At 40.8% G+C, this 25,086-nt stretch overlaps 1 protein-coding gene across 1 annotated transcript; it reads left to right on the top strand.

The window, feature by feature from the left end:
- Positions 1-1,250: 1,250 nt before the first annotated feature.
- TOMM70 (translocase of outer mitochondrial membrane 70) lies at positions 1,251-24,652 on the top strand. Its single transcript, XM_058838220.1, has 12 exons — positions 1,251-1,540; positions 9,753-9,926; positions 11,261-11,387; positions 13,872-13,981; positions 15,314-15,462; positions 16,581-16,788; positions 17,371-17,505; positions 18,674-18,781; positions 19,888-20,004; positions 20,848-20,945; positions 21,467-21,589; positions 22,531-24,652. Exons 1-12 carry the CDS (start codon positions 1,292-1,294, stop codon positions 22,682-22,684), a joined length of 1,752 nt encoding a protein of 583 aa, XP_058694203.1. The 5' UTR covers positions 1,251-1,291; the 3' UTR covers positions 22,685-24,652.
- The last annotated feature ends 434 nt before the right edge of the window (positions 24,653-25,086 follow it).

The following is a 25,086-nucleotide window of genomic DNA, read 5'->3' as shown; positions in this document are numbered from 1 at the left end:
GGGTCATCCCAGAGCACGCGGCACAGGATTGTGTCTAGACAGGTCTGGAATATCTCCAGTGAGGGAAACTCCATGACAACCTTCTTATAAATAAAATCAGCCAAATTCATCAATAATAATTTTATTGAAAAATTTGAAAAATTGGGTTATGGAAACAACCATCACAGTTAGCGTCAAGCCCGGGATCGGCGCTGGGTGAACTCTGAATCAGCCTTTATCGAACTGATTCCCCCAAGTTCACCACCTTTGGAGGGATGAGTTTTTACACAGTTTTTACAGCCTGAGGCTGTGCAGCCTTAGTTTTTTCTTTCTTCCAGAGTTCATTGCATATTCATCTTTTCTGTTGGTTTGTTAACTAAGTTTCCTAGAACGGAGGAAATGTTTGAGTGGTTTTTATGGGAACCGAGTATTGAGATGCATGATTCTGAGGATCAGACCAGGTCGGTATCAGGTGTAAATCACGGAATACTATCCTTAGTAGCCTGTCTTGCTTGGGTGGGCCTTGTTCTCCTTGGTGCCATCCTGTTCTTTTGCAAATTACCCTTCTCCTCCGGCTCCTGGCTTCGTGTTGCAATTCCTTGTTGTGCATGTGTGCTTGATATTGGTAACAATTTTTATTTCTTTTTTCTGCTTATATATACAATAAAACACAAATTATACAAACATATATTAGAACCTGTTCCAGTGGTCAGCCACCTGCACACTAAAGAAATTCTTCCCTGTATTCTGGTGGAACTTCCTGTGCATCAGTTTCTGTTCGTTGTCTCTTGTGCCATGGCTTGGCACCACCGAGAAGAGCCTGGGTCCATACTCTTGGAATCCCCTCCTTGGGTACTTATAGACATTGATGAGGTCCCCTCTCAGTCGTCTCTTCTCAATGCTGAACAGGCCCAGCTCTCTCAGCCTTTCCTCTTAAGAGTCCCTTAGCCACCTTCGCTGCCCTCCTCTGTACCCGCTCCAGGAGCTGCACTGCTCTGGTACTGAGGAGCCCAGAACTGGACACGGCACTCCAGATGTGGAGCGCACATCTCGTGTAAGCGGCTCAGAACTCCTTCCGCACGCATCACCCCGGCCCCGAGGTCACTCTAGCGTGGTTTCCCTGGGAGCCCGGCCCCGAGCCCGGCCTGGCCGGGGCTCCCTCACGGCGGCTGCGGGTGTCCCTCCGCGCCGGCAGGGGGCGCTGCGGGCGGGCGGAAGCGGCGGCGCTCCCGCGCCCTCCCGGCGCGCCCCGCGTGTCCGCTGACCCTCCCTCCTCCTCCTCCTCCTCCGCCTCCTCCTCCTCCCGGGCGTCATGGCCGCCTCGAAGCCCGTGGAGGCGCCGGGCGGCGGCGGCGCCGCCGGGCTGTCCCGCTGGCAGCTGGCGCTGGTGCTAGGCGCGCCCGTCCTGCTGGGCGCCGGCGCGATCTACCTGTGGGGGCGGCGGGCGGCGCAGCGCGGGAAGGGCGCGAGCGAGCGGAAGACCCCTGAGGGGCGAGCGAGCCCCGGGCCCGGCGGCGAAGGCGGCTCCGGGCAGCCCGACGGGCCCGGACACGAGGAGATGGTGAGCGGGGAGCGGCGCCGCCCGCAGCGGCGGCAGGGGCCGGGCTGGCCGCGTGGGGAGCCGGGGTCCCGCTGCCGGCCGGGCCGCCCGGAGCAGCGTGGGGATGCCCGGGCTGCGATCTGCGGGCGGCAGGGCCCGACAGGCCGCTGTCCCGGCCCGGAAAGCGGCTGTCGGGGTGCCATTCCCGACCGAGGAGAGGGCGTGTGATGCGATGGAGCTCGGGTGACATCCTGGTCGTGCTCTGCGTGACACGCCCGGCAGGTCGGAAGGGCCCACAGTGGGTCATCTGCTCCAGCCTCCGGGGTCGAGCAGGATCATCCCAGAGCACGTTGCACAAAATTGTGTCCGGGCGGTCTGGAATATTTCCAGTGAGGGAGACTCCACACCCTCTCTGAACAACCTGTTCCAGTTCTCGGTCACTGCACATTAAGGAAGTTCTTTCTCATGTTTAGGTGGAACTTTTGTACATCCGTTTCTGCCCGTTGCCTCTTGTCCCATTGCTTAGCACCACTGAGCAGAGCCTGCACCCAGCCTCCTGACACATTTCCTCCTGGCACTGATAGATATTGATGAGGTCCCCTCATAGACATCTCTTCTTAAGGCTGACCAGGCCATTCTCCTTTAGGTTCTCCTATGAGAGATGCTCCAGTCCCTTAAATCACATTTGTCAGCTTTGGCTGGACATGCTCCTGGTGCTTCATGTCTCTCTGTGGTCAGCCTATGTGACCCACTGAGCTCTTAGCCATACATTCATGGTTGCAGTTCTGCCCTTGCCACACAGGGATTGGGAATAGTTTGTTCCAAGATCAGGTATTGCCAAATGCATCTTCTCATCAAGTGGCTGAGAATGGATCTGTGCTGCTGAGGGGGGAACGTACCTCTGCCTCTGAGGTCTAGAATAGCTGTAAGTTACCTCCAGGAAGAGTGTTTTGAAAAGGAAGTCTGTGATCTGTTGTGTGGAAAGAAAACACAAGATCATTTTAAGATGCAGTATGTTCCATGAAAATATAGAAGCCACACAGTTTGTGCAGCAGAGACTTTAAAGTGTAGAATTTGCCTGAGTAGGCTTCCCTCAAAACATACATTTATCCTATTGTAAATTAGTGTTCTAAGAACTTTCAGATCAAATGGTCTGTGCAAAACCTCAAGGACAACATGTTAGATCAGTGACCAGGTCGGATCCATGGATCTCTTGTATATCTGTATTTGAAAAAATGTCTCTAAGATGCACTTTCTGCACATCTGCAGTCCCAGATGTACCTTGCCAGTCATGCAGCATTACCGAGGTGTGGTTGCAGTTGACAAGCATGCTTAAAGTAATGGATTTGACAAATTGATTTGAGAGAATATCCCATATTGCATTTTCTTCTCCTGTTCTTGTGTATCACCCAAAATTCTTTGAACTGTCAGGCAGTTTAAGCTTCCCATCTGAAACGATCAGGAGAGAAAAAAAATCACCTCTCAGACAATGGCAAAAGTCAGTTTTAACCTTGATGGTTTGAGTGATGAAGATTGACACACTTGGGCGGGCAGTGGCAGCCACACATGGGAGTGGTGAGGAAGGTGGCAACTTCCCCAGCTAGTGAATCATAGCTGCTCTCGGCATTCCTGAAAGCACAGTAAGTTGTAAAACCTATGCTGGACCTCGAGGCAGTTACTTGAATGCAGTGATTTGTTCCTTCCTGAACACCAAACAGTCCTGATCAAGCTGTGTACAGAGGACAAATTCAGACTGTTTACTGTGGTAGCTTTGGCTCGTGGCTGCAAGCAGCATCTGGCGTATTTATGGGAGTGCGCTTGCTGCGTTTGAGCTCTGTTTTGCAGGCTGTTCATGACCTTTGTCTTGCTGCAGTGACTTCCCTGTTAGTGCGTTCACTCTGGGTTTCTTGATTGTGTTTCTGAATTCCAGCAATATCCAGGGGTTTGTAGTCATTCTGCAGTTGTAGGAAGGAAGCACTTAAAAACATTTAAAATACTTACATAGCATTTGATTTAAAAGACTCTGTGTTGCTCCACAAATTGAACTACCAGAAGGCTCTGTGCATTTAAGAGTCAGTTGAGAGGTATGACCTGATGCAAAGTTTCTTGAAGAGTATCATTGCTTACACTGTAGAGAAATGAGAGATATTGCTTAGGAAAGCTGCAAAAGTTATCAGATTTGATTGATTACATGAGATAATTGTCTAGCTGGTCAAAATATGGCTGCATCAGAAAAATAAATGTGTCTGCAAATATCCATGACTGCTTTGTGTGTGTGTGCAGGATTGTCTTCCTGTTACTCAATCCAAAGCAATGATGCCATGTAGAATTCATGTATCCTCTCATATTTTATTAGTTATAGATAGTAGTGATAAGACCCATGATCGAAAATACAACCACTGCAGATGCTTCACTTGTAAGACTGCCTGTATTGTATTAATCTGCCTTTCTAATGTGCTGGGGTATTTTTTGAAACTCAGTTAGATTTCACATACAAGTCTGCACAGTGAATAAGAGCCAGTAATTCATTTCACAGTTGAAATACAAGAGGAAAATCTTTTGGAAAACACATAGGTCAATAATGAATCTGCTACCAACAGCTGTGTCAGCTAACTATCTTTTTTACTCATAAATGTAACTTAGGACTTATACTTTTTTGTGTTTTTCATTAAAACAGCCCCTTTACCCATTTGATGTCCTGGTCACTGTTTCTGAAGACACAACCTTAAATTTTTTTTTTTGTTCTATAAAAATATGTAAAGTCCAATATCTTCCCTGTTCTTTATTCAGACTTGCTACTATTTTGCATGCAGTTCAAGCATTTCTTTTACCTGCTGCACAGGCCTCACATTTTTTTCCCAGGCTGTGTCTGCACCAGAGGATCAATGCACTGGCCAAGTGTGTGATCTGTGACTGACATTGTGTTGGCAGAAGCCCTTAGCACAGGTGCTATATTGGGAAAGATGAACTACTTTTGAGATTCCTTCTCCTGTAAGCACAGCTCCTTAACAGTACAGTAAACTGGTATTATTGGACCAGTTAAGTGGTGATGATAAAACTGCATCTATGGATGGCTCAATGGTTGTAAAGCCAAATTGCATCTGTTAATGACAGTTGTCATTGTTTCAATAATTTAGATGGAATGTGTTTGAGTCACTTAGTAGTAGTTGCTTTTTAAGTGCTCTCCTGGTTTGTGGGGAGTATTGAATAACTAAAACACGGAGTGCTTTGCATATGTTGTTTTAGTTGGTGCCCAATTGTTTAATTTTTTTAAAACTTATTCCATGATAAATTCTTAGCAGGTTTTATACTATCCTTGTCTTACAGGAGTGAGCACTGGTTGGTCAGTGAGGTAATGTGTTGGTTGCTTCAGTATTTTTTTCCTCTGAAGTTGGAATCAATTCCTTTTGCAGCTCTGTGATAGTCCAGATCTGACCCCTTAACTCTTTCAGCAAGTTCACGGGTAACCCTGTGTTCAGTGTGAGAGGAGGTCAGTTGGGTGGCCTTGTATATTGCAGACAAAGCCATCAGGATCCACAGCAGTTCCCTGTCTCACACACTTTCCTGTGAGCTGGGTACAGTCCTTAAGTGCAGTGATGGGTGAACGTGACAAACTCCTCGGCCTTTGTGGTGCCACATATCAGGATCAGTGGCCAACTAGTGTGGCTTCTTTCCAGAATCTGTTTTAGTAGCAATTGCTGAACGCTACCTCTCACTGCCATCACATTGGATCAGGATATGAACTAATTCAGCCCCTTAGTCTAGATACACTCACGTTGGTACTTACTCTAAACTGATCTAAGCAAAGTAACTAAAAAGTAATTTCTGTTGTACTGTGCACCTGTTGCTTAATAAATCTCACTATCAACATACTGTAAGTCTTTTGTTTTGTGCTAACAGGAGTGGACAGGTGTAGAAAACTCCTAAATATGTGTACAATACCAGTAAAACAATTGTTAGATTCTTGGCTTGTTCATGGAAGGTGTGGATGGCAAATTCATTTAACAGTAAGGTGACTGACTGAGAACATTGTGAATTTGTCCTGTAAACTTAGTTTTGTTTTTTCTGAGTGTAATATATCCTTGCTTATGCTTTTAATTTACTTCTAAAGCTCATGTAAACATAATTTTTCTCATAGTGGTTTTAGTGCTAAAGAGACTTTTAAAACCATTTACATTCAGTTAATGCCTTTGTTTGAAAAAAGACCTGAGATGAACCTTATTTAAAAAAAAAAATAAATTAGTGGAAAGATAGGTATTCAGAAAAGAACAGGTTTTTTTCTTTCCTGATACCTCCTCTCGTTAAGAGGGTTCTCTCACTTGGAAAGGATGAAAAATAGGTCTAGACTAAGGCTTTATTTTTCTTCAGGTTGAATTAGAATGGCTGAAACAGTGGTCACCCTCCATGTCATCTGTCAGACAAGGGCTCATGGAAATCCTTTTCAACCAAAAGAAAATGCTGAAACTCTCTGCTCGTGCTTCTGTTGTGAATCACTGTCATCATTGGCTGGCAGGAAATTTCTTGTTCTGCTTTGAATAACTGTGTCCCTCAAATGTATAAGATTCTGAACTGCGAGTTTAACAATATTGCCATTGCTGGGAGTTACTAAGCATTATTATTCTTGCAGCTGGCAGTCTGTTGCTGTGAAGTTGCTGTTTGCATGCAGTTTCTGAACATTTTGTGAGGAAGGCACATTTGCTGAGGCTAAAGTAGAAGTTAAGACAATTTTGTCAATGTTGTCTATTCTTTAGTGAGTTACCAATCTTCATGTTCAGGTACCTGGATAACTGATAACTCAGTTTCACGAATGTCATTAGGCTTAAGCTCTGTTCTAAGATGTGTTAACGAACAGTTGCCGAAAGCAGTCCTAAGTACTGAGATGTTATTTTTTGTAGCTGCAAATAACTTCTGAGTTATTTGTTTTGTTGAGCTGTATGAACTTACATTCATTTTATTGAGCTGGTTTGGTTGTTGCATAGTTTCTTTGACCAGAAGATGACAAACTGGAGAGTTTTTCTTGCTCTATATGGAGCTTCACCTTGGGGATAAAAATGTCCAGTGTGCCACATAGGATGGCAATGGGTCAGGTGAGGAGAAGCAGTGAAATTGGAAAATAATGTCTAGAATTATTACTTTGGCAAGAAAATGGAAGAATGAGGCTTTTGATTACTTGTGCATGAGGTACATGAAGTTTGTTTGCATAATCAGTTTCTTATGTATGCATCTTTTGTATGTCCAGTGTAGCAATTGAGAATGTATTTTTAAAAATATGTTTAACATTTTTGTAAGGGTTAAATTTAGGGCTTTACACACCTTCAAAAACTGATGTTATATGAAGAATTGATTTTCATATTCTTATTTGAGCTATCACAAAAAGGTATTGCAGCATATAATGTGATGTGACTTCTTTAATATCTTTTTTTTTTAAATAGCTACCAAAACCTCCAAACCAACAACAACAAAACACCCCTACCAAACCAAACAAAAACATGTATTGGATTTGGTGGTGTTTTGGGTGCATACTGAGGGCTACAGCAGAGTACTTCGAGTAAGGGTGCAGAGATAAAACATGTCAGAGGAAACAGTCTAGTTTAAGACAGCATAAACAAGTTGATTTCTTCCTTGCCTTGGGCGCTACTGCTGACTTCATTGCATAAGAGCATGTTATGCTCTAAGTTCTGACTCCTTACCCCCACATTTCTTGCCTCTTGCAATGGGTGCAGCAGGGGGTAACCATGGACTCCTCAAACTTTCCATGATTCATCTCTGTATGATTGGCTGTGTGGTCTTCGACCCTGCAACTGTTACTAAAAGTTTACTCACATTACAGAGTTACTGATTTTAACTACTTCAGTGTCATGTCTGTAGTCTCTGAAGTTTTTGATCACTGTTGTGTGCACTTTGTAGGCTTGTCTGAAGGCTTGATGCTTCCCAAAAGCCAGCAGAGCACCAATGACGGCCCAGCCTACATACAGTTCCCACACCTGACACCAGAGCAGCCTTTGCACTTGGGTGTTATCCAGCAGTCCTCATCCGTAGCTTGTGTCTTTACTGAAGGTCTGTGGGGCAGGGCTCTCAGAGGATGGAGCCCAGGGACTGCTCAGCCTGGGGCACATGCTGGGATAGGAGATCCTGGGGTGAAGCAATTGGCAGTGCTCATAACATAGTAACCTAGCTGCAGTTAGGCTTAATCTCTGCAGTCTTAAATCATTTTCACACTGGGAACACATGGCCCGTATCATGTGTTTTTATACCCAAGTTAATAGCAACAGTACTGAATTTTGTAAGGTTATTACACATAGGCGTTTTTAATGTGGTTTGCTCTAGAAATGTACAAGAGAAAATTCAAGCTGACTTGAATGCATTTAAGTTTGCAGCATATGGATAGCCGTAACTTTTGTTAAAAGAAATGCGTTGTTACATTTGGGGGTAAATTTAGGATAGACTCCAAATAAATTTAATCTTTTGAGACTTTGGTTAAGTTTTAAAGAAACAACTTATCAGATACAGAGTTACTTGTTTCTAAGTAAAAATAGTTGCTATTTTTTGCTTAGAGTTCCATAGAGTTACACTCTGTGTATGAGGTGAAATTAATTGTCTTTGTCGAAGTAAATTTGAAGCTTTACAATAGAAAAATCTGAAAGCCTTGCAGATTGCCTTGTCCTGTGAACAATAAAGATGATGCAGATTGATTTCCTGTGAGCCCAGTGGATTAATGACTTGTGAGAGAAGAGCTTTGCTGGCAGTAGGGATATTTAAGAAATTCTCTCCCTTATATGGTTCCACTTGTAAGTCTCCCCTTAGGAGAATGCCTCTAAAATACTTTTGTTCTATTTGGGTGCCTACTTTTATGTAGGAACTGAGGCTAGTACACATCTGATTCTATTCTTCCAGGATAGGGATATAGGCCTTGAAAGACAGGTTGTAGAGCAAGTCCTGGCTTCCCCTTGGGTTTTCAGTTTTAAAGTAAATCACTTTGATGCAAAAAATGATCAGGTTGGAATGAAAAGAGCAGACATTGAGGGGAATGGGCAATTGAAATGCAAAGTTGCTTTCAAATTTGTATTACAGCTGTCTGGTTGTCTGTATCTGTTCAGTTTGGCCCTGGCAGTGGATAGGTGGGTAGAGGAGGCAGAAGTATGTTCAGAGAGCAGCAGGGACAATCGCAGCAAATCCTCAATGATCTGAAGTGCAGGTGATATGTAGTGAATCCTGCAGCTATTGTTAAAGGCACTTCTGCCCCCAGTCTGTAGCCTTTCCCTTCTCAGAAAGGTTGGTAGAATGGCGTGTGTGCTCATACTTTTGTTCATTTTGGTCTGGCAGAACTGCCCCAAAATGTTGTCCATGAAGCAAGGTTGTGACAGAGAAGCAGAAATCCAGAAAAAACAATGTTAGAATCTATTGCAGCTCTTATTTGAATGTGGGTCATACCCCTTTGGTAGAGAGAGCATTTTTACGTCTGATTCCTTACAAACCACAAGATTTGATAACTGATTTGTAAATCCAGGGGTTTCAGATAGTTTCAGTGTTAGTTTCTGCAGAAATACAGCTCATTGACATGTGGTGCAGAACATAAAGATGCATTTAGCAGGATCTCAGGCCAGTCAGCAGTTTCCTATCCCCTGATAGTGATGGTGATGGTCCAGTACTTGTCATTGTGTGAAGTAGAGTATGTGGAGCTGTAGAGGAGTCAGCTATAAAGTTGATTTCTATGAAAGGCAAACCAGCTTTGGTTTCCTCACAGGTTTTATTTGTCTTGCTCAGTAGGTCTTTCCACAAAGTGTTTTCCATATTTAATTCATAGTCTGATGAATCACGTCTGGTCTTACAGGCTGTATGTATTTCAGAAGGAAACTCTTGTGTTTGAATTGCTTGAGGGCTTTGTTGTCTTTTCACATTTAGCCTTCGGAGAAACAACTTACCTCATTGGTTCTTCTGATCACCAGCCATGTAAAAGATTACAATCTGTTTAGCTTTCCAAACAGAAATCACTGTATTGTTTATTACCATTGTAGTGAATCTTGTGAAAAGGTTGTCTCCTATCTGATACACTTGCAAAAGAAAATTCTTGTGTGTTTCCAGGAATTGAAATCATTGAGTTTTTTTCGGAAGTCTGGGCTACAGTTCACAACTCAGGTCCATTTTTGTATCTTTGAAGATGAGCCCTAAAGTGCATAGCTTGTGTGCTGTGATGCCTTTTTAATTTGAGCTGACCTCTCACTTTCTTTTTCAGAGTCCTCTTGGTAGAGCCCAAGCAGCCAAGAACAAAGGAAACAAATACTTTAAAGCAGGAAAATATGAGCTAGCTATTCAGTGTTATACTGAGGCTATCAGCCTGTGTCCTCCTGAGAAAAACCTTGATCTTTCTACCTTCTATCAAAACAGAGCTGCTGCCTATGAACAACTGGTAGGAAATTAAAGATAATTATGTGTTTATTGTAAAAAGTATCACTATCAATTTTGTATTTTGTCACTTTCATCCACTGAAAGGTCCCAAGTGATAACATCTGCTTTCACAAGAAGATGCTGTTGCAGCTTTTTTCAGCTCACTATACTTTTCTACATATAAATAAAATTGTTTTCTCTTAACTACACTCAGTCTATCTTACATAATTCACATGCATCCTGTTCTTCCAAGACAAAGTTTTAATTTCTTATTCTCTGGAACAATTTTCTTGTATATGAGTTGATTTTATTTCTCTCTGCTTGACTATTTAATCATGAAAGAATGGTGAAAGGCCAAATATTTTGGAAGGGTGCTACTTCAAAATTTAAACAACAAAATCATTGAAATCCTGGTAAAGGCCAAGACCTAAATTTTGCACATAGGGAATTCTGCAAGTGCCTCTCCCTGAGGCACTTGCAGAAAGTTTTAATTTCTTATTCTCTGGAACAATTTTCTTGTATATGAGTTGATTTTATTTCTCTCTGCTTGACTATTTAATCATGAAAGAATGGTGAAAGGCCAAATATTTTGGAAGGGTGCTACTTCAAAATTTAAACAACAAAATCATTGAAATCCTGGTAAAGGCCAAGACCTAAATTTTGCACATAGGGAAGTAACATTTATTCGACAGCTGAGTATACTTGGTGTTATTTTAGAAGTCAGCCAGTGTTGCTTATTATGGTATGATGGATTTGCTTATGAGGTCGAGTTGGTGAGCTGTATAAAGGAGTGGAAAAGTTGGCTTTGTACAGTCTGAAGTATCAAGTGAGAGACTGTACTTACATCTGGTGTTAGAGTTAGTTCTTGTCTAACACAAATTCATGCCATAGTGAATCCTAAATGTATGTGGTCCCTCCATTAGAAAAGTCTGTTTTGATAAATTGAAATAACTTTAAAAAAAACCAAAAAGATTTTATCACGTTGGTGAACTTGTTTGCTTCCCTTATATTTCCATTTTTTTTTCTTCTAGTTGTTTTACACCAGTCTTTCAGTCCCAATGTTACCTCCTGCAAGCATCTTTGCATCAACTCATTATGTTCTTGCATGGGATTTGTACACTGTCTGGTGTAATATTTTGTGGGAATTCTGTGTTGTGTGGCTTTTCTGGTGCAGGTGGTTTGCAGTGGTGCCCAGGCAGTTTCTCCCTGAGGCACTTGCAGAAGCAGAGGCAAGCAGGGAGAAGCAGAGCCCCGGGAGCCACACGCTGGGTACGCGTGACCCTGGAGCTGGCTGTGGGAAGACAACACAGGGAGCTGAGTGGGGCCCCTCTCACTGAGCTCTTTTTCTGTCCACAGCAAAAATGGACAGAAGTGGCACAAGATTGTACAAAGGCTGTTGAGCTTAACCCTAAATATGTCAAAGCTCTCTTCAGACGTGCGAAGGCCCATGAGAAGCTAGACAATAAGAAGGAATGTTTAGAAGGTGAGTGGCTCATGCTGTGTATACTTAAAAGTGGAATTAGCTCTGCTGCTTTGGAGAGCTTTGGAGATGGCAACTTCTGGGAATACTTTGTTTTTACTTCTGTAGCTACAGTAATACAGAATTATGTATTTAAAACCAATCATAGCTTCTGCAAATACATATTCTTCTGTCAGAAGAAACCTTTTCACATTTCTCAAGCTCTCATCTGCTCACATCTGAAATGACTGCTGAGAAACTGATGCTACTGTAGCAGCTCAAGGTATTCTTTTTCCTGGAAACTTTAGAATAGAATTCATCTAACATGATGAGTGGATAACCAGGACAACAGTTGTTCTATTTCCATGCAGTAAAGAGACTTTCTTCTTCTCTGTTTGTTTTAGAGAAATTATACTACTACAGAAATGAGGGTGTTTTTGCAGGTTGAGATACATGGTCAGAAATAAAACTATTGCAGTAATTTAAATGCATTGGACAGTTGTTAGGGGGAAAACAGCTTCAGTAGCATTTTTTTTGTGGTGCATAGCTTATGAAAACCAGAACAGATTGATTTTTTTTTTTTTTAATATTAATACAGAAGAAATTACTGTCAAATGTCCTTCCAATGCTATTCCTAAACAGAATACATCTTGAACTGTCAGGAAGATGTCACTGGGAAGCCATGGAAATTAAGAACTACGGGTCAGATGTGTTGTCTCATGGCACTTTTGAGCTACAGTACACTGCTTGAAATTACCCATATGGATTTCATCAAGTGAAATAATTCCTGCTGATATTGGGTTAAAAGACAAATGAAATTTTCAGCTGTGCTTATTATCAAAGAACGACAGAAAATAAGGCAATGCTTTGGCAGACAAATCTTACTGTTAAATTAGTTTCATTATGTGTAACAGCTAAGAATTAGGTCTGCCAAGTTAGAAGGTAAATTAGATGTGGAAATTTCATCTATCTGTGTATCTCCTGGCATAATGCCTTTATGTCCTTTAAGACCATAGTGACTAGAAAAGAACAGCTTCGTTCATTAGTTCACTTCTTTGCAACCACTGTGTACCAGCTGCACTTCCAGAGTGCTGTAATAAAATCTAAACCTTATGTAGCTGCCAGGTGATAAAAGCCCCAAGAAAGATCGAGTGTCCCTGTGACAGTAGGACTGTTTTAAATATAACTTCTTTTTAGTGTTAGTAGTAGTAGTAATGCTAGTGACAATTATTTTCAGCCTTGATTTTTATTAGTTTTTTTGCTTGCAGTTTTTTCAGATCTGAATCTTTCTTGCTTTTTTTTTTTTTTTTTAAACTACACTTTTTTTTTGTAATCCTGCTGCTTTTACCTACCAACCACATATGGCCAGTAAAATTCTAGGAAGGGTATGCCCATGTAGTGGAGGAAAGCAAAACCAAATAAACTTCAAAACTCCAGCCACTACCAGCAGAAATCTCCTGCTGTGATCCCTGGCAGTACAGTTTGGGAAGATGTTGCTGCTGCAGCCAAGCCTGGAGTGCAGCAGTCTTTGGGCAGAGCGTGTCTGCTGGGTTTGTATAACACATTCCTTCTGAGGGTACCATATTTTCCCAGGGACTCTGATGTGCTGCCTGACCATGCCAGAGGTGCAGGGAGTTTCTGTATAAGTGATGATTTAATAGTCCCTCTAGCAGTATAGAATTAGAGAAATATACTAAAACTCCAGGGCAAGACTTTTATTTACTTTACAAGCATATTCAGACAGTACACTTGAATTTCAAGTCCAGGCTCTGTTCATCTTCACTAATGTTTAAATGAAAACAAAACAGGGAAAACCCATGGTAGCATTGCATTAAGTGGAGGATCCAGAGAAACTGTGTTTGGTAAGAATGCATTTCACACTGGGAAGCTTCACTCGGGCAGCTGTGGGTTAACATTTGCAGAGGTTTCTTTCTCTGTGTGAATGAGAGCCATGTGATAGGGGCTGGCACTTTAAATAGGCCAGCAAGGTATTTCTCCTTGCTCCCTTCCAAAGTCATGGAGGTGAACAGAAAAATTTGAGATAGAATTCAGGCAGATTTCTTAAACTGAGGAGTAAGTGAGATGTGATGGGACTGAATGTGAATTTTAGAAGTAGAAAATAAAGACCAGTCGCAGAAGAGAAGCTGTGTTAGCACTTTCAATGTGACCGTTGTATGAACATAATTACTCTCCTCAAAGTTTCAAAATGATGTTATTGTGTTGATTTAAGTGTGTTTGTCTCTAGATAAAAGCATAAACAGAAAAATAAATGTATTTTTTTTTCATTCACTGTCATGAAGTCCTTTTATCCCAGGAAGATCATTTTGGATACAAATTTGTGTCTTGAAAAGTACAGTAAATATAGCAAACTGGAAACAGAGGCTTTTGCCTGAGAACAGGATGTGTATTAGTTTGGCAGTGCCTCATTGTACTCAGTGGCACATTTTACAGTGTACTTCAGTGACTATCAGAATTCCTTTAATCTCACTTTTGTACGTTGTTTCCTAGATGTCACTGCGGTCTGCATTTTAGAAGCCTTCCAAAACCAGCAAAGTATGTTATTAGCTGATAAAGTTCTTAAACTCCTTGGAAAAGAAAAGGCCAAAGAGAAGTACAAGGTAGGACTTGTGATATTGCTCACTAATTGTTATTTCACCTGACCAATTGTTGAAAAGTCAGTTGTTGGCATGCTGTCAGTTGTTGTAAACAAGTCACTGTCTTCATCAGCTCAAGTGTAAGAAGCAACACAAACTGGTTTCTACAAAGCTGCTATTGTACCAGTGTTATTTTCCTTTGGGACCTCTCCAAAGTTTTTGGAACCTCAGCAGGGAAAAGAGATGTACTTCTAGCAGTTGTTTCCCTTTAATAATGAAATTTGTTATGACATTCAGGAGACACCTGAAGTTGGTGTGCTGCCCTACATAGGGCTTTTCTGAACTTGCAGCTTCATGGAAACTGGGTGGGTTGTAACAGACATCTGTGCATAAATGGCTGGAAACTGCAGAAGAGAGAACTGTGGAAGCAAAGGGGTAGCCAGGAGCAGTGATTTTAAGTGGCTGTAGGTTTACAAAAAGGTTGGGACAGATATTAACACATTCTTGGTTATTATTAAAGCATTTTTGCTTGTGTTTTGGATGATGGTTGAAGTACTGAAATCCCATGTTGGTTTTGAGATGCTGAATTTCTTTCCTACAGAAATTCATGTAAATGTGTAGTGTAGAGGTAAGAACAAATAGTGATATGAGTGGGGTGGATGGAAGATAGGTTTGCTTCAGAGGAATGCGTTAAGTGTCTCTCCTGCAGGAGAGATTGAATCGTAATTCTTGTGTACAGTGTATTTTAAACAAGAAATATTTTTTGGCTGTAGAAAAGATTCATTACCTGAGAGGTGTTACTTCTGGGACTTGAAGTAAAATGTGTGGTATCTGGGCCAAGTTCCACACAGAACTAGGGTATTGCCTCATTAGTCTTCCCTCTATTGTAGCAATGACAGCAGTTTCTCTTGGACAAGTTGGAGAAAAGAGAAAACTGCCATCCAGAATCTGCTTGAATTTAGGCTCATGCTTAAATCACCAGCTTACATTTTTAACCCTGTTTATGTGCACACTTTAGTACATCTACCCAATGACTTATGATATCTTAAGACTCCTAGACACTCCTAGACTCTAGCCACATATGTGGAAAGATACAATCTCCCTGCTCCCGACATTGTCATTACTTTGTTTTCACTAGTGGTGGGTATTTGCCTTGTGATCTGAAGCTTAAAGAATCCCTAAACATCAAAATGGCAAATCCAAAACATCAGGCTATCAAATGAGATGGTGAAAGTCATACATCGGTTCTTCCATCAATTTCTTTTTAATAATCATGTCTGCTGTCCATTTCCATCTTTACCATCTGATCTTACCACCTAATGACTTGGAATTACTCTTGGAATTTCTCTGTTTCAGAATCGGGAGCCTCTGATGCCCTCACCACAATTCATTAAATCCTACTTCAGTTCTTTCACAGATGATATAATTTCCCAACCTTTGCTTAAGGGTGAGAAATCAGATGAAGATAAGGACAAGGAGGGAGAGGCTTCTGAAGTAAAAGAAAAGTGAGTGTACAGTACAGTTGGGAATTGTTTGGTACTGGAATTAAGTTTTCAGTGATTTGAACATTCTGCTCAGTGTAACGTGCTGCTGTTTGTGTAGTACTTGGCATGGAGATTGTTTTGATATAAATGATATCAGTATTGCAAGTGAAAGCTTAGCTGACTGGCTAGTTCCAAACTTGCACTAAGCAGAGGAAGGACAATGAGAAATGGGGAAAATATGCTGAATATTTACTATGTATCACAGTAAATCATAGGAGATGGAAGAACTGGAGAGGGCTGAACGATGCTTTGGGAGAAAGAAATAGTTTACACTGAAGGAGCATTTCCAAGGAAGAGAGCAAGTTAGCCTTTGGACTGGCAGGGAGAAGATGAGCTAGGAAAAGGGGATTTTTAAATGAAAATATGCATTTACAGCAACTGAGGCTGAAAGGGTATTTTATCTTTCTGGAATCAAATTGCCCATAAGTGAAAAGTTTGTTCTGGCATAGAAAAACTTGGTTTTTGTGGTTTTGTTTTGTACTTTTTTAATTGGAGCCTGAGCACCACATAAATGGTTCTTTAATTTACTAAGCTACTTTCCAGATTATTTTTGGAAGGTAGCAGTCCTGTCAGTTTGGAAACCATTGCAAACAGCATTATGATTTTTTTTTAAAGTAAGAAAGAATGTCCTGATCTGCAGGCAGATTCACTGAATCCAGGACACAGTTGAGAACAAGGCAGTGCTGCAATTTTTTACTATTAAATAATTTCTTCCACATACAAGCTGCACATTGCTAAGTTTAATATTACACTTTCCTGTCCATGAATTCCATCCTCTTCTTTTAAACCAGAGATTATTGCTGTTTTTCATGTGAAAAAACCCTCAAGGGACAAATGAAGCTCACATGTTTAAAACATTTTTCTTCTTTATTTCCAATGTAATTTGGCCAGTTTTTGTGTAAATTGTTTTCCATCTAAGATGACTCCATCCAGGAATGGATGTTCCAATGGGACTATGCTGGTGTTGTAAAAGTATAGCACAAGTTAGTATTTGTAATGATCTGATGAAACATCTGAATGGAAATTGCAGTGTTCAGTGAATGCATGTATATATACAACTGTTCTTACATCGTTTACAGCTCTGGCTATTTGAGAGCAAAACAATATATGGAAGAAGAGAACTATGACAAAATTATCAGTGAAACCACAAAAGAAATTGAAGCGAAGGGAAAATACATGGCAGAAGCTTTGCTTCTGCGAGCTACTTTCTACTTACTTATTGGCAATGCAAATGCTGCCAAACCAGACCTAGATCAGGTCATCGGCATGGAAGATGCAAATGTGAAGGTAAGACTCTGTCACAGCTGGATTGTAGTTGGGATTGAGAAGTTAGATGATAAACTTTCAGGAAGTTGTTTGTCCAAATTTTCAGACGTATTAATGGGGATATTCTGGTTTATTTAGTCTTTTATTACTGACAAATTTTTTTTTCAAGGGCTTGTTGATTTTTGAGAGGGCTGTACTGAATAGTGCAAAAGGTGCTAAAGGTGATAAGTAGTACAAACTAAAGAACGAGGGAAGTTGAATGAATTGGAGGCTTATCCACTCTGAAAAAGTGAAAAATCTTAATTGCACTTGCGTATTCAGCTGCTTCAGAAAACATTGCTGTATTTGTAAACATAGGAATTGAGAAGGATTCTGTTGGGGGGCTTGGAAATCCACTGAGATTGAAGCGTAGGCTGACATTTTTGAAATTATGTAAGGGAGCTCATTCCTCTAGGGTCAATATGAAACTTATTTCTGCTTAGAATAATTGAAACCTGGCAATGGGAGAAACTAGTCAAATGAAAAATTTACTGTGATTGTAATGAAGCCTTAAATGTGGAGAAACACTGGGGTGGCTGATGTTTCCCTGACCGTGTTTTGCAGCTGCGAGCCAACGCTCTGATCAAACGGGGCAGTATGTTCATGCAGCAGCAGCAGCCTGCCATGTCCACTCAGGACTTCAACATGGCTGCTGGCATTGATCCTCAGAATGCTGATGTTTACCACCATCGAGGACAAGTAAGAAACCTTAGAGATTTGGTCCCAACACTTGGCTATTTCAGTGTATACTAAAAGGAAAAATGGTGTCATTGGAGACACTTGATACTGTTTGTGGCAGAGAAACATGAACTCCTAGTTGGGAATTTTGTGGGATAAACACAGAGTCTGTTTTGGAGGTTCAGGTCAGGCAGAAGCAGTTTATTTCTATAGCTATAGGAAAGCCCTCTGTCAGTATGAACTGAGACTTACAAGTGTTGGAACTTGTGTACACTTACAGCAGATAAAAGCTGTTCTGTGAAGGGGCCTGGATGGCAGAGCAGCATTGACACAGCAGGAAGCTTTGTTACAGCAGAGGAAACATGTCCCTGGTAACACCTGCAGCCCTGGGCTTGGATCTGTTCAGCTCATCCCTCTCTGCCTTGTTGACACTGCTGTGTTCTTGACTGATTTCTAGCCCTAGAGAAACCTGCTGCCACAGACCCGTAAGATGAATGGTGCTGGAAATAAAAAAGGAGCACAAGAATATGCCAAGAATGGGCCAAGTCATATTTATAAGGAAGTTATATTTGTAATGAACACTTCCATGGATCAAGGGTTTTTCTCCATGAATTTGTTAGATCTCTTCAGTGCTCAGAAATTAAAATGGTGCTGTGTATTGACTGAAGGGAATGAAAGTTTTCTACAGATTGAAAATTCATGTTTCACAGTAGTTTCACAGTAAAGTAAGAGAATGATGAAGTGAACTGTGCTCCTGTGGAGGAGTAAGAATGTCAAAACAAAACCAAAAGACCCCCAACCCAACAAAAAAAGTTGAAATACAAGCTGGAAAAGCTGAAATATTTCAATATCCAATTAGTCCACAGATACTGACTACAGAGAGGCAAAACAACTTGAGAAAATCTGGCATAATTTTGGAGACTGGTCATAATGCTGACATAGTGATGACAACAGTCTAAATGCAAGCATTCTCAATCCCTGTACAGAGTCATTGCTTGCTTGTTGAAGTGGCCAGAATTTCACTGATAATACATTATGACAGTGATTTGTAGTTATGGGTTTTGTAGATTTCTAGACAGTTCTGCAGCTGAGTTAGAGATGAGTAACTGGTGTTAATTGAATTACCATGTAGGTGATAGTGAAGTGACAGATGAAATAGAGAAATAGGATTTTCTTTCATTCTGTCTAGCTGAAAATTCTGCTTGACCAAATTGAGGAGGCTGTGGAAGACTTTGATGAATGTATCCGGTTGCGACCCAATTCTGCCTTGGCGCAAGCACAGAAATGTTTCGCTCTGGTAGGTAATGTGCTGGGGTTTGTCTGGGTGCTTTTGCTTTCAAGAGTTCTGAAAAACATTGTCTTTCTCTGGTTTATTCCAATTTAATGGGAAAGTAGGGCAACATACATCTCTGTCTTTTAATAATAAGGTAAAGGAATAATGCAGCAGCTTCTTCAGTTGGAGTATGGGTTTGCTGCTTTCCTTCTGAAACACTCATTGTTCAAACAGTAGAACATTTTTCCTGTTCTGTGGGAGAGGAACAAAAATCTTGATTCTAATTGGAGCACATAAAATTGACTTTAATAAAGCTTTACTATTGTAGAAAATGGTCATCATCAAAAAATTGGAAACAAACTATTTCAAGCTAGTACAATGACTCAGTGTGCAAGAATCTTGTCAGGACAGCTTTGCATGGTGTGAACAAAGAGGAATGCCAAGTTTGGAATTTCTAAGCATTTGAAATAGAGGGAGGCTATCACAATTATCAGGCCTTATGACTTCTTCTGTCACCCATTTTCCTCTTCAAGTCCAGACACTTGAACATGTGGTAGGTGCCCAAAACCAGATTTGGTAGGATGTGCACGATTGTCACATCCTGGAATTTATCACAAAATGATACAATGGCCTGGGTTGGAAGGGATCTCAAAGATCATGTTGTTCCAACTCCCTGTCATGAACAGGGACACCTTCCACTAGACCAGGTTGCTCAGAGTCCTATGCAGCGTGATTTTGAACACTGCCATGGATGAGGCACCCAGAACTTCCCTAGGCACTGTTTAAGTGTCTCACCACCTTTACAATAAAGAATTTTTTCCTAATATACAATCTAAACTCGCTGTCTTTTAGTTTGAATCCATTCCCCTTGTCCTGTCACTATATGCTGTTGTAAAAAATCCCTCTGCATCTTTCTCATGGCTCCCTTCAGATATATGAAGGCCACAATTAGAACACCCAAAGCCTTCACTTCTCCAGGCTGAACAATCCCAATCCTCTCAGCTTATGCAAAATAACTTTGAATTATTACAATGCAAGCAACTCTTGGGGAGGTGGGTAGAGGTCTGATCAGCCTTCTTTTAGTCTGGTGATGGTGTAATATTTTTCTTAATTTTTTCCCTTTGGAATAGTATCGCCAGGCTTATACAGGAAGTAATGCTTTGACTGTGCAAGCAGCCATGAAAGGCTTTGAAGATGTCATTAAAAAATTCCCAAAGTGTGCTGAGGGCTATGCACTCTATGCTCAGGTATGTTTTTCTGTCGCTCTAAGAAAATGCTGCATTCTTTTGTACTTTTTATCTTGGATATATATTTCTTCAAATAACAGATGAAGATTTTTGACACTAAGTTCTGAGATAAGAGAATGCTGCCCGGAATAAGCTACTTGCATTTATGGTTATGGTTGTTCTGGGGCAGAGGAAGTACAGGGAGAATTGGTGGAGCAGGATATAAGTAATGGGAGTTAAGAGTGGTTATTAGGAGACAGAGGTTATTCCTGCATGATTCCCTCCTTCCTGCATGTATGTGGCATCTCAGCTGATGAATGCCATGGATTCTCTGGGTAATTTGAGAGTCAGATGTGTGGAACTAGGGTGACATTTTTGTTCTGCTATTAGTGGCATGTAGTGGTTTAGAACAGCTGTTCAGAGTACACTTGTAACAGAGACTGTAATTTCTTCTCTAAGAACATACAACTGGTTTTAGTAGGAGCATGAGACATTCTGATTTTAAGTAGGTTGGCAACATATATACATTTCCTTCTGACAGAAGTATATCTGAAAAAGGAATAGATGAAGCTTGCAGGTACAGACTTTTAGAATGTTTTTTATTTACAGCACACAGCATGTTGCTTGTGGATCTCCCTTTACAGATGACAGTGTGGTCAGTAATCTGTGCACTTAAAGCACAGAAGCTTTCAAAAAAGCCTCAATTTTGAAACTTAACTCTGGTAACTGATGTGCCTGGCCTGCTCTACCATAAATGAGCTACATCCAATCTCAGGTTGTCGATACAGTTTTAATTAGAATTAGCCAAGTGCAGAGTGCACGCTTTGGTTGCTTATTGACAAACAGGTTTCTCTTTTGATTCAGGCACTAACTGATCAACAGCAGTTTGGCAAGGCTGATGAAATGTATGATAAATGCATTGACCTTGAACCAGACAATGCCACTACATATGTTCATAAAGGGTATGTATTGAATTTGCAGTCCTTTTGGTCAAGAGGAGTTTGTATATTTAGATGAATCAACCTGAATTGAATGTTTTATGTTTAGAAGTTTAGCCAGGAAAAATAACTTTGTGAAAGCATCTTTGTGCTCTTAAATGTCGTTCTATATTTTGTCTTGACTAAGCTGCAAATTGGTTTCAGGAAAGTTTCATCAGTGTTCATTGCTAATTGAGTATCTGCTTGAAGTATATCTGACCTTTCCTTTAGCCCTACTACTTTCAGCTTTGCGTTGAAGTTTTTTCTTTCATAAAACAACATGTAACAAGTCCTCTTGGGAAAAATTTGCCTTTCTTTAGAATCATTAAAGCAGTAAAGTGATTTACTGAAAGTGGCTTTCATATAGGTGTTTTTAAAAGTCCTAAGTTACTGTGTACCTGCATTAGAAATTAAATGCATTATACATATGGGATGGTTTTGCTTACCATGATGAAGGTTTTGGGAGGAGTATATGAAGCCTGTTTGAAATTTTCTCTCTCTTGTAGTTTACTTCAGCTCCAGTGGAAGCAAGATTTAGACAAAGGATTAGAACTCATAAGCAAGGCGATTGAAATTGATAACAAATGTGATTTTGCATATGAGACCATGGGAACGATTGAAGTGCAAAGGTAATGCTGAATTGCAGTGTTAAGAGTTCTTAGTTACTTCTGAAGTTACAGTAGTTCTTTAAATTTCCTCATGGATTCTGAGTCTTGAGATCTTGTCCCTGGTGTCCTGTAAGGCCAGCTCTTACCCAAAGTCCTGATTTCTGTTCTGTAACTCTCAGGTAAAGCTCTCCATTCTCCGTGGCATAATTGTGATTTATGATCTGACAACTTTTATCACCAATTTCATACTTAATGGACAATATGCAGATGAGTCTGTGTATGCTTAAATACATCCCCTCTGCATTTAAAGTGACTTCCTTAATCATTACCTGGCTTTGTGTGTATCTAATGTTGTCCTTGGACATTGGACTGTCTGTACTGAGGGTCCTGTGCTGTTTTCTCCTGCAGCCAACAGGACTCCAGTTCGCAGTTATTGGGGGAAAGAGGAATGCACTGCCACAGGGCAGTTTGTATTGTATGGAAACTGTGCAGAGGTTTGGGGCGTAGCTGACAGTACAGTTGAGTCTCTTTTTAATATATCTAGTCCTCTAAAGGTCAGACAATTAAACTATTGCCATACTAAATTTTGCAAGCATTTCCTATTTAAATGATGTGTTTCTGTCTGTGCAAGTTTTCCTCTTGTATACTAAGTCCTTTCAGGGGAGATGAGACTTCATTCAGTTGCCCAGCATTATCTTTGTAGTGAACTTGGCTTGGAGAACATTTTATCCTGAACCACTACCCATGGGAGCTCTCAAGAGAAAGACTGTTTAACAGCTGTCCTAATTGCTTAGGCTTGGTAACAACTCTGAGTTTACTCAGCATCACCACAAGTTCTTGTGGTGGTTTGTGAAGTCCTCCTAAGTTATTAATGGTGGAAAGTCCTGAAAGAAAAAAGATGTTTTAGAGATTACACGATTACTTTAGCAGTCTTAACTGGGCTAATTTTTTGTTTATTTCAGAGGTAATCTGGATAAAGCCATTGAAATGTTCAACAAAGCTATCAACCTGGCCAAATCTGAAATGGAGATGGCCCACCTCTACTCACTCTGTGATGCTGCCTATGCCCAGACAGAAGTTGCAAAGAAGTATGGATTGAAACCACCAACACTGTAAAGAAACAAGGAGGAAATGACGTTCCAAAGTGAAGTTGCCCACTTCAGCCAGCCCTAAAGACGCTGTTGCAGACCATGCTGAATGGTGGAACTTAGTTTTTTCCCGTTCGTGGTGTTGTCATTTGCTACATCTGTTAAATGTTTAGGTGTTGTGGGAGTGGTTGTTCAAGGAAGTATGCAGTGCTGCATCGTGTTCCTTCTGCAGCAAAATCCTTAGAGTGTGTTAAGGGAAATAAAGTTGCAGGGGAACCAAAGGAACATATTTTGGCCATGCAAATAAAAACTTCACACTGGTTCATTTTGGGTGATTATGTTGTGGGCGATTTTTGCTTTATCAAATAATATTACAGCATGTGGGGGTTTTTCCTGTTGATTTTAAAGGTAATACTAGTCAGTGCTGTAAAATAGGTTTCTTTTTTATATCCAATTAATCCTTGAGGGTTGATTTTAATTTTGCAAAAATTAATTTTCAAACTTTAATAATAGAGGGTTTTTTTAAGTCAGTAGATGTAAAGAGGATCCCTGTGAATATATGCAAGCATGCACAATCTTCCCTTAAATCCCCTTCCACCCTCTGCATAACTTACTTAGAAATAGTCCTGTGGCAGCTATTAGGGAAATAATTTGATAGTCCTTACTCACCCCAGAAAGCCCTAGAGTACTGCATAGGAGAGCTAGGAAAAAGGTTGGCTGGGGAAGGAGGTCAGGTAACACTGCTTCACCGTAGGCTTTACTGGAAGAAAGAATGTATTCCTGTGCAGGAGTCCTTAATTGAATGTCACGGGAAATTGTTCTGGAGGGTTCAGAGGGACTTTCAAGAACAGAAAGCGCTGCTGGGAGTCAAGCTCCAAAAGGTAAGGTCATGCTTGCATATAGTCTTTGTAATCTCTGAAGCTTTTGCATAAATGTAGCAGCTGATAGACTACCTACATTCTCTTCAGTCACTAGAGACTGCTGGGTTATGATCTCCTTTTAAGAGCCCCGTGGCAGGATTAAGTGAGATAAGGAACAAAGCATAGGCTCAAACTTCCAATAATGGATTTGGAATCTGCACTCATTTCCTTGTTCTGTAGACCCTGTCTTGTCTAAGATTACAAATACTGTAGGAAGGAAGCAATTGTGCTGCAAACAGTAGATAGGCAAATTATGAAATAGTTTTCCTCTTGTTAGGAACTTCACAGAGGGCCCTCTTGCTTTGCGTTGATCTTTCTGGTGTGGAAGTCAGTCAGTCCATCTTCCCTTTCCCTGGACTGATGTGGCTGGACAAACCTCATGCAAATGATGTAGCTTAATTTATGACACACTAGTTTGGGCTTCTTTCCATCCTGAAATCATAGATTTGTTCGTGGTGAATTGTCTAATGTATTTAACCTTTTAAAGAAATGAATGATGCTATAGTCAAACTGTCTTGGTCTGTAGTTGTGCCACCATACAGCAGCAGCTTACATTTTCAACTTGACCTTCCTTTCTCCCAGCAACTACAGTTGAGTATTCAAATGGTGGAGAGTAGACACAAAGATTTAATTATTATTTTAGTAGCTCATTAGGTGACCTGAAATCATAGCACTGGTGTAGAATTGAAGCTATGGGAAGGTCCTGGCAGCTTCTAGGGGCACTGAACATAACAAGAGTCAAATGTCTCCTCCTACTTCCAATCTCTGCATCAATACCTGAGAACAAAAATATGCCAGACTGATGAGTCCTGTTCTCTGAGGAGTTTTTATTCGCATGGCCTTACTTACATTGGCATTTTCTCCTCATCACCCCATCTGTACCCCATTCCTTACCCCACCCAATCAGTTAAGGGAAAAAAGCATGTGCTGTCAATTACTAGCATTCCAAATCATCACAGACTTTTTGCCTGTTCTTCAACTAGTTTGAAACTGCACTGAAAGGATGCATTGTCTGTAATTTTTTTGTAAATGACATATCACCTGTAAACTGAAAAAATAAATACTACCTTCAAGTATCTCGCTCTGAAATGTATAAGAACAGGTTTTGATGAAGGTGTTTTCTGCAGTGGTGAGCTCTGTGCTTGTTCTGAGTCTAGGAAGAACTAAAAATTAACTGAGTCCTTGTCATCATCTCTCACTTCAACCTTTAAGAAGGAATGAGGAGGAGGCGTGGAATCAACAAATGCAATCTCTGCTTGCTTCTGTCACCCACAGGGGTATAGTCTTGAGAGCTGAAGATTACAGGGGAAAGGAAGTCGAGTCAGGAAGGCTGGGAATCTGAGTAACTGAGATCCTATTAATGTGTGTATGCAGATGCATCCCTGTGATGAAAGGGCTGATCCAGCTGAGGTTTTATTTTAAGTCAGGTGTGCATGTGAACTTTGAAACGAGACAAGAATTACTGCTATTTAAAAAAAATAAAAAAGTTGAAATTATGTAGGAAGCTAGT

The sequence above is a fragment of the Poecile atricapillus genome, chromosome 1, assembly GCF_030490865.1.
Source record: "Poecile atricapillus isolate bPoeAtr1 chromosome 1, bPoeAtr1.hap1, whole genome shotgun sequence".
Lineage (NCBI taxonomy): Eukaryota > Metazoa > Chordata > Aves > Passeriformes > Paridae > Poecile > Poecile atricapillus.
The sequence above is the reverse complement of the archived record's forward strand: the minus strand, read 5'-3'. Positions and strand labels throughout refer to the sequence as shown.